This window comes from Typopeltis vanoorti, chromosome 12 (genome assembly GCF_054136105.1).
Source record: "Typopeltis vanoorti isolate ZY-2024b chromosome 12, IOZ_Tvanoo_1.0, whole genome shotgun sequence".
NCBI lineage: Eukaryota > Metazoa > Arthropoda > Arachnida > Uropygi > Thelyphonidae > Typopeltis > Typopeltis vanoorti.
The window spans coordinates 20,737,132-20,755,783 of NC_143560.1; the positions used below are offsets into that span (position 1 = coordinate 20,737,132).

General features: G+C 35.5%; 1 protein-coding gene across 1 annotated transcript in view; it reads right to left on the reverse strand.

The window, feature by feature from the left end:
• LOC150100619 (targeting protein for Xklp2 homolog) overlaps positions 1-18,652 on the reverse strand; it is a 293,999-nt gene that overhangs the window by 16,707 nt on the left and 258,640 nt on the right. Inside the window, exon 13 of the mRNA XM_090401739.1 lies at positions 6,182-6,287. Coding sequence (XP_090257865.1) covers positions 6,182-6,287 — 106 coding nt within the window. The remainder of the gene's footprint in view (positions 1-6,181; positions 6,288-18,652) is intronic.

The window sequence follows — 18,652 nt, forward strand, 5'->3', positions numbered from 1 at the left end:
TGTAAGAAGCCTGAATGGCAAAGAAATGGAGCTAGCTGAGGAATTAGATAAGTACCAGATCGACATAATAGGGGTGACTGAAACAAAAAAGACCAAAACTGGTGAGATCTTTCTGAGCAATAAATACAAAATGTTATATTCAGGCAATAATAATCAAGGAAAAGAAGGAGTAGCCATAGTATTCAACACAAAATACGAGGCTAATCTTCTTGAATGGCAGTCAGTCTCAAGTAGAGTAATGTGGGCAAATATGAGAATGGGGAACTGGACAATGAGACTTATTTGTGCCTATGGTCCCACAGAAGGTTCTACTAAGGTAGAAGTGGAGGAATTTTTTGAGGCTTTAGAAAAAGCAACTGACACAATGAAAAAGGAAAAGTTGGTCCTTGTTGGGGATCTAAATAGTAGAGTAGGAAATGATTGTGAGACATACAAAAATATTTTGGGAAAATTTGGAGAAAAGAGCAAAGCTAATAATAATGGCAAATATCTGTTGGATTTCTGCTCAGGACATGGACTGGTTATTACTAACACCATGTTCCAACATAAAAATGTGCACAAATTCACATGGAGAGAAGAGGCTAGAAATAAGAAAAGTCTCATTGACTATGTTATTGTTGATAGTGATGTTTTCTCCCTGGTGCAGGACACCAGAGTGTACAGAGGATTTGAAATTGGAAGTGATCACTATTTAGTCTTGAGCAGGATAAAATTGAATTTCATATTGAAAAGAATAACAGGTAAGAAAGTTTTAAAGCGAATAAAAGTTGAGCAGCTCTCAGATGTAAACTGTAGACTAAAATACAGAAATATTATTGAAAAGAAAATGAAAGAGTTTGAGAACAGGAATCAAACCTTGGAGATTCAGTGGCAAACTCTGAAGGAAACATTGATTGATTCTGCCAGAGAGGCATGTGGTGAGGTTGTGTGCAAAGATAAAAAAATCAGAACTCCCTGGTGGACACAGGAAGTTAAAGAGGCAGTGAAGGAAAAGAAGAAAGCATATCAAAAGTTCCTGGCAAATAAGTCAGCTTTTACTCTTACAGAATACAGAGACAAATGTAAGAAAGCTAAACAGTGTGTAAAACTAGCTAAACAAAAGTCATGGGAGGACTTTGGCAAGAATATAGAAAATAAATATCAAGAAGGTGGCAAAATATTCTGGAGGTTGTTGAAGAAGCTTAGGAATGGAGGAAAGAGTGCTGTAAAAGGAATTAGAGATGATAAAGGTGAAATGAAAACAGGAGAAAAAGATATCCTTGAAGTATGGAGTAATTACTTTGAAAAACTGCTAAATGAAACAAGCAGTGATGACAGCACAGTGATAAAAAACACTGACCAGGCATGCAGTCAGGAATACATATCCATACTTGAAGTAGAAAAAGCCATCAAAGGCTTGAAATGTGGAAAGGCAGCAGGAGTAGATGATATTCGACCAGAAATGCTGAAGTATGGTGGTATAAGAGTCTTACAGTGGCTGCACTGCATAGTTCAGAAAGCCTGGACAGAGGGACGAATTCCCGATGATTGGAGTAGAGCTCTCATAGTACCCATATATAAAAAGGGAAATAAAACTGAATGTGAGAATTACAGAGGTATTTCCCTACTGAGTGTTCCTGGCAAGATCTATGCAAGTATACTTGAGAAACGGTTGAGAAGAATTGTGGAAGAAAAGCTTGGTGAAGAACAAGCTGGATTCAGGCCAAATAGAGGCTGTCAGGATCAGATCTTCACTTTACGACAAATAGTCGAGAAAGCATGGGAATATAACAAAGATCTGTATTTAAGTTTTGTCGATTTGGAAAAGGCATATGACAAGGTGCCAAGAGAGAAGCTATTCAATACGCTGCAGTTATATGGTGTCAATGGGGCATTATATCAAGCAATAATTAGTCTTTATTTGAGTTGTGAGTCAGCAGTTAGAATTGAAGGAAGTACAGGAAGATGGTTTAATGTTAAATCTGGTGTGAGACAAGGATGTACATTATCCCCTCTGTTATTCATTATCTATATGGATCACATTATGAAGGAATGTGGTATTAAACCTGATATCAAAATTGGAGATGTTAATGTCAGCTCTTTGCTTTATGCGGATGATGTTATACTTCTAAATAAATCCGCTACAAGTCTGCAAGATTCTCTGACTAAATTGAATAGCTGTTGTAATAGATATGGTATGAAGGTCAGCAATAAAAAGACAAAGACAATGAAAATAGGCAGAATCATTGAAAATGTCAACTGTGTTGTGAATGGAGAACCTGTGGAACAAGTAAAACATTTCAGCTACTTAGGCACAATTTTTACTGAAGATGGTAAACTAAATATAGAAATAGACAACAGAATCAGCAAAGCTGGTATCGTGGGAAGTCAATTGAATAAATTCATATGGAATAAGAAAGAAATCAGTCGGAACACTAAATTAGCTGTATACAAGACTGTGTTCAAACCAATTTTAACTTATGGATCTGAGAGCTGGGTCAGAAGTAAAACACTTGACCAAAGACTAGAGACCGCAGATATGAGAGTCCTGAGAAAGATTAGAGGCGTGAACAGATGGCATCAATGGCAATATCATATTAAAAATGAGGATATTAGGAAAGAACTTGACATTGTCAGCATCCAGGAATGCGTTAGCAGAGCTAATCTCAGATGGTATGGTCACTTAAATAGAATGGGAGAGGAAAGATTAGCAAAACAAGTGTTCTTTGCCAGGTTGGCAGGAAAACGACCCAGAGGAAGACCAAGATATAGGTGGTTTGATACGGTACAAAGTGCTTTAGACGATAGAAATATAAGATCTGATAATGTTGGAGTCTTGACAAGTAACAGACTGATTTGGAGGAAAATTGTAGATAGGAAGTTAGTAATGATGTAATTTTTTCATGTAGTACTGTCATATCCTGTACACCCCTTGAGGGTACATGGCAGGAATTTGATGATGATGATGATGATGATGATGATATATATATATATATATATAATTATTTTTCTTCAGCTTCTGTGATGTGTGTAATATTTATTATGTACAACTGAGCAGGAAAGATTATGGTTTTGAGTACTGTGACTTTAGAAGAAAAGGAAAGTGGCCCTATTTTCCAGTCTTCTAACATTTCTAGGTTCTTGCATATAAATTCTTGGACTGGTGATATTGGATAAGTGGAGAAAAGGAATTCCAAGTATAATGAGAGGTTTTCTCCCTTAGGGGTTAGTCCAAAACGAATGCCTCCAAGATCCTACTTTCCAAAAACTTGTAATTTTGTCTTGTCTGCATTATTAGTTAATCCATTGATCTTGAAGAATTTTTTCAAAATATAAAAAAAAAAAAAATATATATATATGGAATCATCCTTCCAAGTGCCCACTACATCACCGGCATGTACTAATACCTTTCTTCAGTTGTTGAAGGAATTGTTATTCCTCGCACAGCATGTGTATTGTTAACTTCCTGTAAGAATGGTTCAAGAACCAATGAAAAGAGCAATGGACTAAGAGGGCAACCTTGCTTTACTCATTTTTGAATTTTGACTGGGTCTGACAGGAACCCATTAACTAGGAGGCAGGTAGTTGAATTGGCATAGGCTCCTTTGATAATGGATAGCAGCTTTTTACCTACACCAATTTGCTGGAGGATGTAGAATAGAAGGGGGATGCCGGACATTATCAAATGCTTGAGTAAGGTCTACTGATAGCACTGCCATCGACTGCTTTTTCGTGTTAACTAAGTGGATTAGATCACATAGCAGAAATAGATTAAATTCTACTGCTTGACCTGGTACTCCATACACCTGTGTGCTTTTAATTACGTATCTCATTCCCACTTTGAGCCTGTTATTGATAATGCAGAAAAATATCTTGTAGTCAGTATTAGATAGAGAAATAGGTCTCCAGCTGCTGATTAAGGTGTGATCTCTATTAGGTTTTGGAATGAGGACAGTATAGCTTGCTACAAATTCACTTGGTATGTGTCCTGATGAGAGAAAGGAATTGAATAGTATAATTAGAATGGGAAGAATAAAATCCCAGGTTTGCAATAAAGTTCTATCCCTAGACCATCAGGTACTGGGGATTTTCTTGTCTGGCATTCTTTATAAGGCTGTGGTAATTTCAGATGCTGTAATGGGTCTGTCAAGCCCATCTTGGATACGAACAGGAAAGCCATTAATGTTCCAAGAGTTATATTTTCCAACAGTACTATTGTCTTCAAACAGATTTTTGCAATGTTTTTGAAAGGGGTCAAGGATGGCTTTGAGTAGTGAACATGTCTTCTCCATCGACGCAGATTTAAGTGATAGTCCTTTCTTTACGAAATGCTGTAGGGCTATCTGCTAGGTGCTGCTGTATTCTTTTCTTAAAATTTCTTTCTTCTACCTTTCCAGTTCTATTTCTATGTTAATGTTTCTAACGATGTTGCTACATTCTATACCATTGCGTTGGTTTGTTACGAACCAGCTTCTCTCTTTATACAGGTCTTTCAACTTTTTCCTTTTGAGGAAAGCCATTAATGTTCCAAGAGTTATGTTCCTTTCCCCATTCCACCACATTCTGCTTCACTGCTACTTCGAATTTTAACCACATATCCCAATTCCAGGTAACATTATTCCAATCTGAACAGAGGGTCTGGAATTTGGTTGAAAAGATGAACGGAAAATTTGGTGGAAGTCTCCATGGTCCGGAACAGATCTATACTTTTTCCATGCAGTGGAACTTAAGAAGAACTGGATTATGATTTGACATGTTGATGTCAAGATGTTTTATCTGAATTATCCTATTTATAAGGGAAGAAGAGATATAAATTCAAACAATACGAGTACCAATACATTGATTCATGTACATGTAAGCCTGGAGAGTAGATTGCGAATCCTCCATATGTCTACTAGTTGAGCACTGTCAAGACATGTTTTTTTAACTGTACAAATCCCATTTTTCCACTCCTGGGGTTTTTCAATACAATTCCAGTTGCTATGATGTAGTGGGCAGAGTATAAATATGGCTCCAATTCCTGGAAGAATTTTTGTTTAACTGTTCCATTAGATGGAGCATAAACATTTATAAATCTTATTACATATCCACAGTATTTCTAGTCTATTGTCAAGATTCTCCCTTTGGATATTACAGAATGATCCAAGGAGGGGGGGGGGCAAGAATAAGAAACCCTACTCCAGCTCTGTTAAATCTTCCAAAGCTCCAATAAGAAAGAAGTGGATATCTATCTGTTAAAGTTTTTATATCTATATATCTACAGAAGTATGTTTGAGGTCTCATCAGTGGGAGCCAGACCCAGAAGTGATACCAAGGTTGAAGTAATGCAGAAGTCATATTTTCATATGCAAGTAGTCAAAAGGTGTCACACCTTATTACTAAAATACTCTGGATTAGAGATAGATGTTGAAACTGCGTGGTTAGCCTAGTGGTTTTGGATTTGCAACCATATGCCTGGGGAAGGAGTATCCCAGGTTTGATTCCCATCGAAGACGTGAGGAACTTCCTCAGACATAGCCAAGTTAGCCGGTCTTTGGCACGGGCAGTAGGGTTTTTTCCGCCAGTTTATCTGGTATTTTTTATCCCGCAAGCAGGCAAACTGGCCCCATGAACATACGCTTCTAGAGTCAAAAATATATCCCACCCCCAGCAGCAGACTAGGCAGCAGGTCAGTTGGGAGTGGTACTAACAAGAAGTCGCATCTAAGTAACATGCAGACCCTGCAATAGGAAGTGAGAATAATGCATAGTGAAAGAAGAAGAGATAGATGTTGAAAGTTTTTCCACTTGGTTATACTGTAAATTAAAGATGCCAAGAAATTTTTGGTTTCATCCTTTATCGAAGTGTAAGCAAACAAAGTTTGCAAGTGAAGTCACTTCACGAGTAGGCTACTTGTGCATAGAAGGTAATGACTTCACCTCAATTGCCTTAGTCGTGAAGTGACTTCACATGCAAACTTTGTTTGCTTATACTTGGATAAAGGATGAAACCAAGAATATAACTTCTTGGCATCTTTAATTTATTTTAAAACCTTTTAATGCATTGTGTACTAATGTGTGGATGATTGGCTGAGAGATATCTGCTGTAGAACAAGAGTGGAGAAACCCATGTTGATGATCACTCATTTACTGGTGGGCTTCAAGATAGTGAATACAAGTTGATTAACCATGCTTTAATAAGGATAAAATATGATCCTACTTACTAGTAGCAGTAATTGAGTTTTTTTTTGGTATGAATGGAGGTTTGTGTACAACACTTGCTGGCTGAGCCTTAAAGACAACTTGCTCTTGTTTCTTCATCTCTTCTACCTTAAAAAAAAAAAAGTTTCTTACACAAACTTCATCATGACTTTAATTAGCAATAAATTTTCATTAATTTCCAAAAAAATAAACAAAATTAATATTTTCAAGTGATTAAGACATTTAATTACTTATATAGAAATAGGGGATATTATAGATCCACCCTTATTAAAAAGCCAAATATGTGTAGAAACTTTGAAAGTCTCAAAATTTTGACCAGAGCTTATGAGAGTACAATCCTCGACATCAGAGTTGCCTTAGCTTATACTACTTAAAAGACGAGTCCGTATATTCGCCTTTTATTAGTGCATTTGATAAAGGTTTCACTGGCATGACAAACTGGCTGGTTCTCTTCAGAGACCAGGCAGACACCTTAAGAGAGCAAAAACTTCATTCAATACCAAAGAAATCATAAGTGAATTCTCGGTCAATGCATAACAGTACAGTGGTGCCTTGGTTAACGACGGTAATCCGTTCCAGGATTACTGTAGTTAACCTAGGCGTGATTCCCCATAAGATTTAATTGAAAATCAATTAATTTGTTCCGGCTCCTCCCCACAACCATAGCACATATTAAAAATGCAGATAAAACTCATTTAAAATGTCAAAAATATGGTAAATATCATTTATTTATTATACAGTATATGTATTTGCTACAAAAAAATTAACATTAATAAAATGTTAATTTTATTTCATGAAAACAGTTTTTAATTATCAATCTTCACCAGAAGGACAATTGGGCTCACTTCAGAGTTTTTTGACAAATGAACCTGTAAAAAACATGTCTAGGGTTGTTTGCTTCTGCCTCTTTTTTAAAATGTTTCTGAAAAACTGCATGGACTTTTCATTAAATAGATCTGCAGTTCTGATAACCTCAGATTTGTTTGGATTCCATTTCATAGCAACATTTTGAACTTCCTCCCACTTTGCCGAAATATTTTTGATTTCAGCAGTCGTAATTTGTTCTTTCTCTCCATCCTTCAGATGAAATTTCCATTTCCTTTTCTTCACATTGCTGCTTGAAAAGTTCTTTTAGCTCGTCAGTAGTCAGTTCTCGGTCATACATCTCCAATAATTCTTCAACATCTTCTTCCTCTACTTCCAAATTAAGATCATGAGCAGTTGCCACAATATCCTTTACCAATTTGTGTCCTTCATCTGAAGTTTCTTCATTACCAAAGGAAGGACACAGTTTCCTCCATGCTGCTTTGAGACATTTCATTGTTACTTCTTGCCAAGCCTTTACAATTAGCCTAATTGCTATGACAATGTTGAATTCTTCCTTCCAAAATTTTCTTAGGGTTCTGTTGGTAGCTTCACACATTTCAAAGCACCTGGTAAAAAAGTGCCCTTCTGTAAAGTTTTTTAAAATTTGCAATTATCAGCTGATCCATAGGTTGAATCAGAGATGTAGTCTTGGGAGGAAGAAAAATTACCTTGATAAAATCTAATTCCTCTAGTAGCTCTTCTTGTATGCTCGTTGGATGGCCAGGTGCGTTATCCAAGGTTAAAATGGCTTTTAGAGGCAGATTGTTTTGCTCAAGATAGGCATTGACAGTTGGTCCAAACACTTCACGAATCCAGTCTCTAAATTCTATTCTTGTGACCCAGGCTTTGCTGTTAGACTTTCACAAAACACCGAGATTGGATTTAGAGACAGTGAACTTTTTTAATGCTTGGGGATTCTCAGAGTGGTAGATTAACATTGGTTTTACCTTGCAGTCTCCACTTGCATTTGCTGCTAAAAGTAATGTTAACCTATCATTCATTGGTTTATGCCCAGGAAGTGTTTTTTCTACTTTTTGTGATAAATGTCCTGTTGAGCATTTTCTTCTAAAATAACCCAGTCTCATCATAATTGAAGACTTGCTGAGGTAGGTATTCTCCTTCTTCTTTAATTCTTGTAAAGCTATTGACAAATTTATCTGCTGCTGCTTTGTCAGCACTAGCTTCCTCTTTGTGTCTGATCACACTATGAATTCCTGTTCTTTTTTTAAAGTTGTCAAACCAACCTCTGCTACCTCTGAAATCATCATCATCATTTACCTCAGAACTTGATCCTGAAGTCTTCTTTTTCAAATCTTGATAAATCTGTTTAGCTTTCTGACAGATTGCGTTTTGAAATGTAGTATCACCCGCCATTTCTCTTTCTTTGATCCAAATTAGTAATAGATTTTACATTTGCTCAAAAAGAAGCCCTCTGACATTCAACCTTGAAGTTCCCTTAGCAACCTTAGCTACCATAAGTTCTTCTTTCTTAGCCAAAATGGTTGATATTGTGGAATGACTGGTTTCATATATTCGAGCTAGCTGCATAACTTTCACACCTTCATGATGTTTTGCTATTATTTCTTTCTTCTGTTCAATAGAGAAAATTTTTCTTTTTTTCCCCCTTCACTAGCTTTCTTTTTGGGACCCATTTTGTCACACGATAAAAAAAAATTCACCCCATAAAAAAAAAAGATACGCAAAATACGGTATTATTACAAATTGTACACCACTAAGACAAGGGATACAAAGAACATATCGTCACCTGAAAATAAAAGTTCAAAAAAAAAAACAAAAAAACTTTTTGAAATAAAAGTTAACAGTTAAATTCGAAACCTACAATTTTTGACTTAGTGCATTTGCTTGTAAGGTGACGATATTAGATACAGCACTTATCGTAACATACACCGATTAGCAGCTTATAGATACAACGATTATTATACAGATGAGATCTGATTTTGCCTTTTGATGACGAACGACCAGTGACACGCACTCGCAAATTTATTGTCTACATGAACCAACACATAAAAAATAAATGCTTAAATACTCATTTTCATCATTAAACACATTTATAACCACAAATTTTAAATTAAAGCACAGTACACTACAAGAAAAGAAACAATAAAAGGAAAACGGAAACAGCTGGCTATGATGGGTCAAACATATCTGAGCTTCACAGCTATGCCTGTTCTCTATTCGAGAATGTCTTCCCGCGCGTGGCTGAGTGCGATCGGAAAATTCCGGTTTTTTAGATTGGATAGAGGTTCACATAACCGAGAGTCGTTAACCAAGAGATTTTTTCTTACAGCCACTCATCGTTAACCAAGTACGTCGTTATCTGAGGCCGTTGTTAACCAAGGCACCACTGTATTTATCAAAGAAAGAAAGAGTCATAACGGCTTCATTTCAGCAATGTAAATCATATAAGAATAGGGGATATAAAAGGTCCGTTCTTATTTCAAAGCTGAATATGTAGAAACTTTGAAAATTTTGACCTAAGAGCTTATGAGAATAAATTCCCAAGCAATGGAGTTGCCTTAGCTTGCATTAATTTAAAGACTTCAAAGATTTCACTAGCCTGACAGCTGTTTCAAACTGGTTGGTTCTCAGAAGAGAACCAAAAAATTGGTTCTTTTCTAGGGTCAGCTAAAGATAAACTTATTATCATATTTCAGCCAAACAGGCATATCAGCAGCTGTGCATTGTGATGAACATTTAGACTACATTAAGTCCTATGAGCCAGAGCAATTGAAATTTGAGGAGCATGCTATCACCACCAGATATCATGTTCTTTGGAAGAAAATTAAGGTTCTCAATAAAAGTAATAATGTCCTGGAACATCTACATAAAGAGAGTTTTGAGACCTTGATACATTGAGCAAATCTAAATAGAAATGATGAACTTAAATTATCTCTCTTATGGGAAAGAGTTCTTCACAAACTCCAGAATTACCTTAAACTTAATTATATTTTATTTGATATTAAATCTTGTTAATGTTACATTTTTACTAGAACCTTAATATAATTAGACCATGACACTATATCATGTACATGCAGTTAACATGTCGTTGTTGAATATACCAGTTTTGGTTCTTGTTTAATTTAGAAGTCATACTAAAGATACCCTTGATACTAGGAGGAAAATTTTATATTAATAGCCAAAACACTCAATTAGCTGTATACAAGATGATGTTTAAACCAATTTTAACTTATGGATCTGAGAGCTGGGTTAGAAGTAAAACACTTGACCAAAGACTAGAGACTGCAGACATGAACAGATGGCATCAATGGCAATATCATATTAAAAACGAGGATATTAGGAAAGAACTTGATATTGTTAGCATCCAGTAATGCATTAGCAGAGCTAATCTCAGGTGGTATAGTCACTTAATCAGAACGGGAGAGGAAAGAATAGCAAAACAAGTGTTCTCTGCCAGTTTGGCAGAGAAAAGACCCAGAGGAAGACCAAGATATAGGTGGATTGATACAGTAAAAAGTACCTTAGAAGACAGAAATATAAGACCTGATAATATTGGAGTCTTGACATTTAACAGACTGATTTGGAGGAAAATTGTAGATAGGAAGTTAGTAATGATGTAAATTTTTCATGTAGTACTATCATATCCTGTACACCCCTTGAGGGTATATATCAGGAATTTGATGATGATGACGATAAAAATTTATATTAAGTACAGGAAAACCTTACTTAACGCGAATTTGATAGGTGCGATAATCACTTAGTGTGAATGTGTGAAATGATACTATTTCTCACTGATTAATCAGTTAACACAATTTTTTTTATGCAAAATTTTTTATCGACAATCTGCAGCGAGGAGAAAAGTTGGACGTCATTAAGAGACATGAAAGTAGTGCTAGTAATGCAATGATTGTGCAAGACCTGGGATACAGCAAGTCTACAGTTTGGACTATATTAAATAAGAACAAAAAATACAAAGAACAAGGAAAAGTTGCTACTGCTTCTTTAAGCATACAGATCATTCAAAATAGAAGCCATTTAATGGTCGAGATGGAGCGTCTTCGATCACTCTGGATTGAGGATTATAACCAAAAAAGAATACCTCTTTGTATGGGCTAAAGCTTTCTATATTTTTACCTCACTGAAAGAGCTTTTTTCAATCAAATTTCAAGAGGAATATGAAAGCTTTACTGCGAGTTTAGGATGGTTTGATCATTTTAAAAATTGAACTGGACTGCATAACGTAAGAATAACTAGAGAATTTGCTACTGCTGATAAAGATTCTTTGGCCAGGTTTCGTGAAGAATTGCAATTCAGGAAGGTGATTATGACTATCAACAAATATTGAACGTTGACAAAATTGGTCTATTTTCGAAGCGTATGCTAACACTACCAAAGTATCTCAACCAGGATACAAAGTATCTAAAGATTGTCTTACACTTTTATTAGGAGGCAATGCAGAAGGCATCTTTAAATTGACGCCCGTGTTAGTTTATCGTGCACAAAATCTAAGATCTAACATTATTGAAGAAATCAGCACAATTGGAAAAGAACTTAGATTTAATGAACTGGATAATGCAGACGTGAGAAATTTGCTCAATTCCCATTCAGAACATTTAAGCGAGAATGATGTCCTTCAAATAGAAGAACAGTGTGCATATGAAGAAGATAAGGAGTGCGAACAAGAAGAGATTGTTATGACTAAATTTTTTAAAAAATTTAAGCAACTGACCTAGTTTTCAATCACATTGAGTATGCTAATGAAATTTTGTTTTATGCTGATTCTGATATGGAATGAAGCTTCGAAGTCCGCCGAAATCTTGATAAAGCGATTGCCAGTTATCGCAAATTGCATGATAAGATGAAAAAGAGCATGATTCAAACATCTTTACTTATTTATTTTGTAAAAAAATAGCTCAATCAAATGTTTAGACATTAAAAAAAATTTAAGCAATTGGTTTTTATTAACCTTGATGATTTTATCCGCTAATATAGCTTATACTGTATTTTTTTTCTTCAAATTTATGCTAACTGATGGATGAAGTATAATAATCCTTATTGTTTATTGCATTTGTTTAATGCGATTTCACTTAGCGCACATTAATTGATGAATTAATTAATTGTGTTAAGCAAGGATTTCCTGTAATCCATTTCATGTTATTTATTAATTATCATGTCATATGTTGTTTATTATTTTAACGGTATAATAGAACACAGAAACTAAGTAAATAATTGATTTATTAACTTGATGCTGATATTTCGCTGGTATTATAACTAGCATCTTCAGAGCACAAAAACACTGTTTGTCACAATACGCGAGACTAAAACAACATGGTGTACATTAACAAAATTGTAGCAGCAACACAAAGACTAGAGTCCTGATTTTGGCGCCCTCTATCTGAAAAAAAAAAAAAAAAAAAAAAAAAAAAAAAAAAAAAAAACAACAACGCTATCATATATTGCTAGAGTCCTAGAAAAGTGCTAGTTTTTCCTTAATATGACTGTCTCCCAGATCTTCGGCAAGTTAATACAGCCATATTTGTTGAGATTTGGAGTGTGTTTTAGGGCTTCTGTCGCCTCTAAGAACAATCTTTTATTAAGGAAAAACTAGCACTTTTCTAGGACTCTAGCAATATATGATAGCGTTTTTTTTTTTTTTTTTTTTTTTTTTTTTTTTCCAGATAGAGGGCGCCAAAATCAGGACTCTAGTCTTTGTGTTGCTGCTACAATTTTGTTAATGTACACCATGTTGTTTTAGTCTCGCGTATTGTGACAAACAGTGTTTTTGTGCTCTGAAGATGCTGGTTATAATACCAGCGAAATATCAGCATCAAGTTAATAAATCAATTATTTACTTAGTTTCTGTGTTCTATTATACCGTTAAAATAATAAACAACATGTTCGACGAACAGATAAGTCTGTCCACATGTTTATCATGTCATATGTTCCTATATATCAAGTTATCTATTCCCGTATTTAATTAATTAGTAATTCATTTCATTACTTCAATAAAAATTGTGTTTAAACAGTAAAAATGTTTAACCTGGTTCTATTTCTTCACAACTCAGAATACAATAGATGTATTTAAAAAAAAATTTTTTTTTTTTAATGTTGGGCCCATATACAGGAGGTTGGCTGGTCAACCTATAGTACGTTAGTACCGTATATGGGTGGTGGGTTGTGAAAGGAGAAACTTGTTTACATTTGATTTGAACGCCTGTATGTTGTATTCCTTGGGAAATATATCTGGGGGAAGACTGTTCCACAGTACTGCAGTAACAGGGATGGATGAGGAGGAAAAGAAACTTGTTCTGTGGGTTTCGAGGTGTACTGTGAAAGGATGTTGGGCGGCAGCTGTACGTGTTCCAATGGGCTTAGTACAGGGTAGGAAAATTATCGATGCTGTTTCAGATGAACACTTCCCATGGAAATATTTATAGAATATACAGATTGCAGAGACCAAGCATCTATGTGAAAGCGTTTGTGTTGGGGGGTGGGGGAGTTGGTGAAGGATGGGTCATTTTCTAATTGCTCTCCTCTGTATTGAGTCAAGCATTTTGAGGGAGCTTTTTGGAGCCCCACTTCAGATGTGAGAGCAGTATTCGAGAGTTGGGCAGATTTGTGACTTGTATAGTGTTAACAGCTGTTTAGAAGTGAAGTAGCATCTTGAGCGAAAGAGAAAACCTAGTTTTTTGGAAGTTGAGGATGCAATGGTTGTGATGTGTTTATGCCAGGAGAGGCTTGATGTCAAGGTAATTCCGAGAAGAGAAATTTCATCTTGTCTGAGAATTTGAGTGTTATCGAAAACAATGCTGGGGGAAAATGGTTCTTTTTTGTGAGAAATAAGACAGAACTGAGTTTTACTAGCGTTGAAGTTATCTGATTTTGTATTGCCTTAGTTTCATGTTTTTATTGATGATTTCAATATATACAAGCTGTTGCATTAAGTGATTTGGCTAAAGATTCTTGAAGTTTCAGATGACATCGTCTACACAAAATAATGAACTAAATTTAATATCTCTGATTTGAATTTATCAGGTTTAATATCTCTATCCTTAACAGTGTGGTCCTTAAAAAAGCAGTATTTATTTATCTTGTATGGGATTTCCTTCCATCCCTTAGGATGAGTTGGGGCCCTCCTATGAGGAATTAAGCATGTAATTTATGACTATAGATCTATATGTGTGTGTGTTCATGGGGGCCAGTTTGCCTGTTCTGAGGGATGAAAAAATTCAAGTTTCTGGGCAAAAAAACCCCTTTACCTCCATATGAAACTGGCTAACTCACCTTTAGTCGAAAGAGACCAAATAAAGGTTCCTCATGTCATGGATGGGAATCGAAGTCAGGTTTTTTTGGCTAAAGGGTTTTGTATACCGACTGAGCTATGGAGAGACTCATAAATAGCAGTGAATATATCACGCTGTCGTGACGTTCTATTTTCATATTATGTTCTAAATCCGCCATCTTGGTTCAAGTCACTCTTATCAATATAACAACTAATTGCAAATTGATCACCGATCCAAAAGTAGAGAAATTTATAATTATACTGCGCCACCCTATTTTTAGATTAGTCTATATAAAATAGTAGGATCAATTCTTAATTAAGTTAGCAGTCTCTTCATTTATTTAGGCCAAATTATTTACTATTCCACTTGGGGTTCCTACAAGATTCGAATATTTATGAACGGTGCAATAAAAGGGAATTCAGGCAAACACAATATTTAGATTAACAAAATAAACATTTAATATATGATATATATAACAAATACAAGAATTCTGCTTTAAAAATGAAACAATACAATCAACTTAATACATCTTGTTAAGTCACTCATGCCAATTCAATGTTCTAAACTTTCACATACAATTCACAGCTTCAAAATCACAAGCTTTCTTAACTCAAGTTAATAAAACAAAACTTCTTATTTAATCAGTCTCCACATATCTATCAGCTGTACTTAATGTTTAAATTCACAGGCAGCACTAATCAAGGTAGACAATATTCCAAGCAATCTTATTTCGGACTTTGAACTTCGAAGATATGTTAATGTTAGAATAAACAAACAAGTATGACTACTCTTACCAGATACAATCTTCAATACATCTATTAATTGTGAGCACACTTATGAATTAACTTATTTACGTCAGTGGAACACATTAATAAAAATTCTTCAATGATTTAACTGAACTACTGTTAATTGCGCTTCACTACTCAAAAAAAAAAAGAAACTGGTTAATTTCAATATAATTCTTCTCAGGGCAACATAGAATTAAGACAAAAAAATATATTACACAACATAGTTTCATTCACAATTTAACAACGCTATCCCACCTTACACCCAGCATAACAAACCATTATCCTTTACATTCTCACTGCTGATTTAAAACTTATTTAAATGTTATGTTAAGGTTCATTACAGTGTGATTCTAAATTATTATTGTTGGGGTCTCCATGACCTATAATTTTCAAATTGGAAACAACAAAATAAAACTGCAGAATGCTAAACAACTTCAACATTTGTAGCACATAAGATGTCCAGTGATAATCAATTTCCCTCCAAGTGTTCTCCACCATTTGCAGTGTAACTGTTTCTATCACAACAACAATTCTGGTCTTCAGTTCATCAAAGGAAGTCACAGGGGTCTGGTAAACAGCATCCCTACAGGAAGAAATCAAGCAGCGCAATATTGGGTGAGCTCTGATACCACAGAATATCAGTCCACCACACCCAACCCAGCACCCAGGAAAATGCATGTCAAGAAATTGTCAGACAATAAGAGCCCAATTAAACGGTGCTCAATCTTGCTGGAATACCACATTTGGCTGATGATCTTCCATCTGGGGTAACAGATACAGCTGTAGCATGTCCAGATAGTTCACAGCTAACACTGTTTTTTTCTGCAAAGAATAAGGGCCTCAAAACTTCTGAACATGATAAAGCACACCAGATATTTACCTATGGACTATCTATTCAAATATTTGAATGGCATGAGGGTTTTCTGATCCTCATAATCTGTAGTTATGATGATTTACCCTCTGTGATATGCAAAACATTGCTTCATCACTAAATATATATCTCAGAAGGTAATTTCAATCAGCATTGAATTTTGACCAAATGCTTGGGCAAATTGGAAACAGTGGAGTTTATCATCTGGCTGTAAAGCCTGCATAATCTGCAGTTTGTAGACACTGAGTTAAAGGTAGTTATGAACAACCTTCCAAACATATCGTTTGTGGTATAACCTAACTGCAAAGAAGCTTTTCTAGTTGATTTTTGTGGGCTTTGATAAAATGCTTTCAAGATTTGATCAACATCTTCCTGTGAAGTGCTTGGTTTTTCTGCTCCCTTTTAGTGCCGAACACTACCAGTCTCTTGAAATTGCTTTAACCAACGTCAGATAGCATTATCTGAAGATGGATGTTTTCCATACCGAGTTCTGTAATGACGTTGCATTGTGATAATGGACTTTGTTTCAAAAAACCAAAGTAGGCACATTGCTTTGTCTTGAACAGTCGCTATTTTTAAGTATGATGTCATATTATCTCCCAGACTTCAATGCAGGCAAGTACAGCATTACCAAATAAAACTTTCTGAGTTACACTTTCATATTCTGTAAGCAGTTTTATTTTGTTGTTTCCAGTTTGAAAATTATAGGCCATGGGAAACACCACAATAATTTAGAATCACCCTGTATATTATGTTGATTATATGGTATGGCACAAAAAGCAGTACTGACCTTCGACAACCCGCTTCAGTATATGCAGTATGAGATATGCCGTTCAACTGCATGCACATTAATAGAAGAGCACATGTAGAATCTACACCATTATATTTAGCTGTAGCAATGGTGTTGAGGTGGGAAGAAAGGACATTTATAGCTGAGCATTATTTTTGTTTATACAGAGTTGGTAGAGCAAATGGTCCAAGTCTAGAAACATGTTTGTGTGCAGCAGTTTGTTCATCATTTCCGTAAGCGTGCCCCAACATACTGGGAGTGTTCACAATGCAAAGGATATTCAGAGAGACTATGAACTGGTAATACAAATGAGAATCACTGGCATATGCTGGAGCAAGTGTTACCATATCCAAAATGCAGTCAATGCCGAACAGATGTAAAACCTGGGATACTGAGGCAGTCACTACAGAGAATCCTTAAGGAGCTGGGTGCCTTTTAGTACATCATTCAGGTAGATCACAGTGTTTAACAGCAACGGATTATGCTGTATGGTGGGAATACTGTTTATGCATGCAGGCCAATGTCTATGAAGATCTGTCCTTCCTCCATAATGTTTAGTTCTTTGACGAACCACATTTCCATCTAAGTAGTCGATGAACCTACATGTTTCCTGAGACCTGAATTTGTACAAAAGAAACCTCTTCACAGCAAAAAGCCACTGCATGGCATGCAGTTTCTGGGCATGGCATAACTGTGATCTTGAATAGCAAACACTACATCAAGAATGTATTGGTTCTGTTCACACAGGATCTGCACAGGACGTGTTGTGCAAAAGACATTCCATTTTCGTGCACAATTATTCCAACAGGATGGAGCAACCTATCACACATCACATGGTTCTAGAGAATATTTATCAAAACACTTCCCTAGGAGGCTCATAGAATTCCCGTACCCTTCATGTTCTGATCTCACATTGCATGATGCCTTCATTTGAAGTATGTTGAAGGAATGGCTATTCTATGACCCATCGTCTAATCTTGATGAATTAAGGAATAAAACTACATAATATGTTCAGCAGATGTCCAAATCCTTGTTCTTTAAGATAGATAACATTCACATGCACTACGAAACCTGTCTTGAAAGACAAGGTGTCCATTACAAGTACATAATTTACCATTTAATGCTTTATTCGACCAAGCTGCCACTGATGGTTGTGGATATATATATATCATCAGGTGTAAACATATATTTCTATGTTAATAAATCCATTTACAACATAACATATATTGTTGTAGTTATTCACCTGAGGTATCTGATCTGGAAAATTGAGGGGTAGCAAATGCTTCCTACTTCCCTCCCTCTTCCAAGCTTCAATTTGTTCCCTAATTTGAAAGAACCACTGAGAAATGCTTCACCAAAATGGACAATGTTTCTGCATAAGTAACTTATCAAACATATTAACAAAAAAATGCTGTTGACAGTAAAACAGAACTTATCCAAACATTGGTCAGCAGTGACAAGGCGAATGGAGATTGTATCGAAGGCCTGTAAGCATATTTTGTTAAATAAATGCTTGGTTTAACAATAGAAGTACATTAGGCAGAACTTTTTAAATTAGTCTCTTATTTTAATAATTTCTCAAATATTGTAAGGTAAAATTTGGGTCTTTACAATCTCTGAAGTTAGTTCAAAGCTTAAATTCAGCTTGCTCTTCACTAGTTTCCTTTCAAGTTTCTCTTAGACTTTTTTCCTCATGTTCAGGTTTATTTCCCTTTCTATAATGACTGAATTTCTAGCCTAAAAATTTCCATCCGACACAGTGGACTTATTCAAATTTACAATTAATATATTTAGTTACTTCATGTGGAAAGATAAAATACATAAATAAGAGGAAGGAACTGCAATGAGCTTTGCACCCCCATTCACCTAGCCTAGCCAACTTTTATCTTGAACAC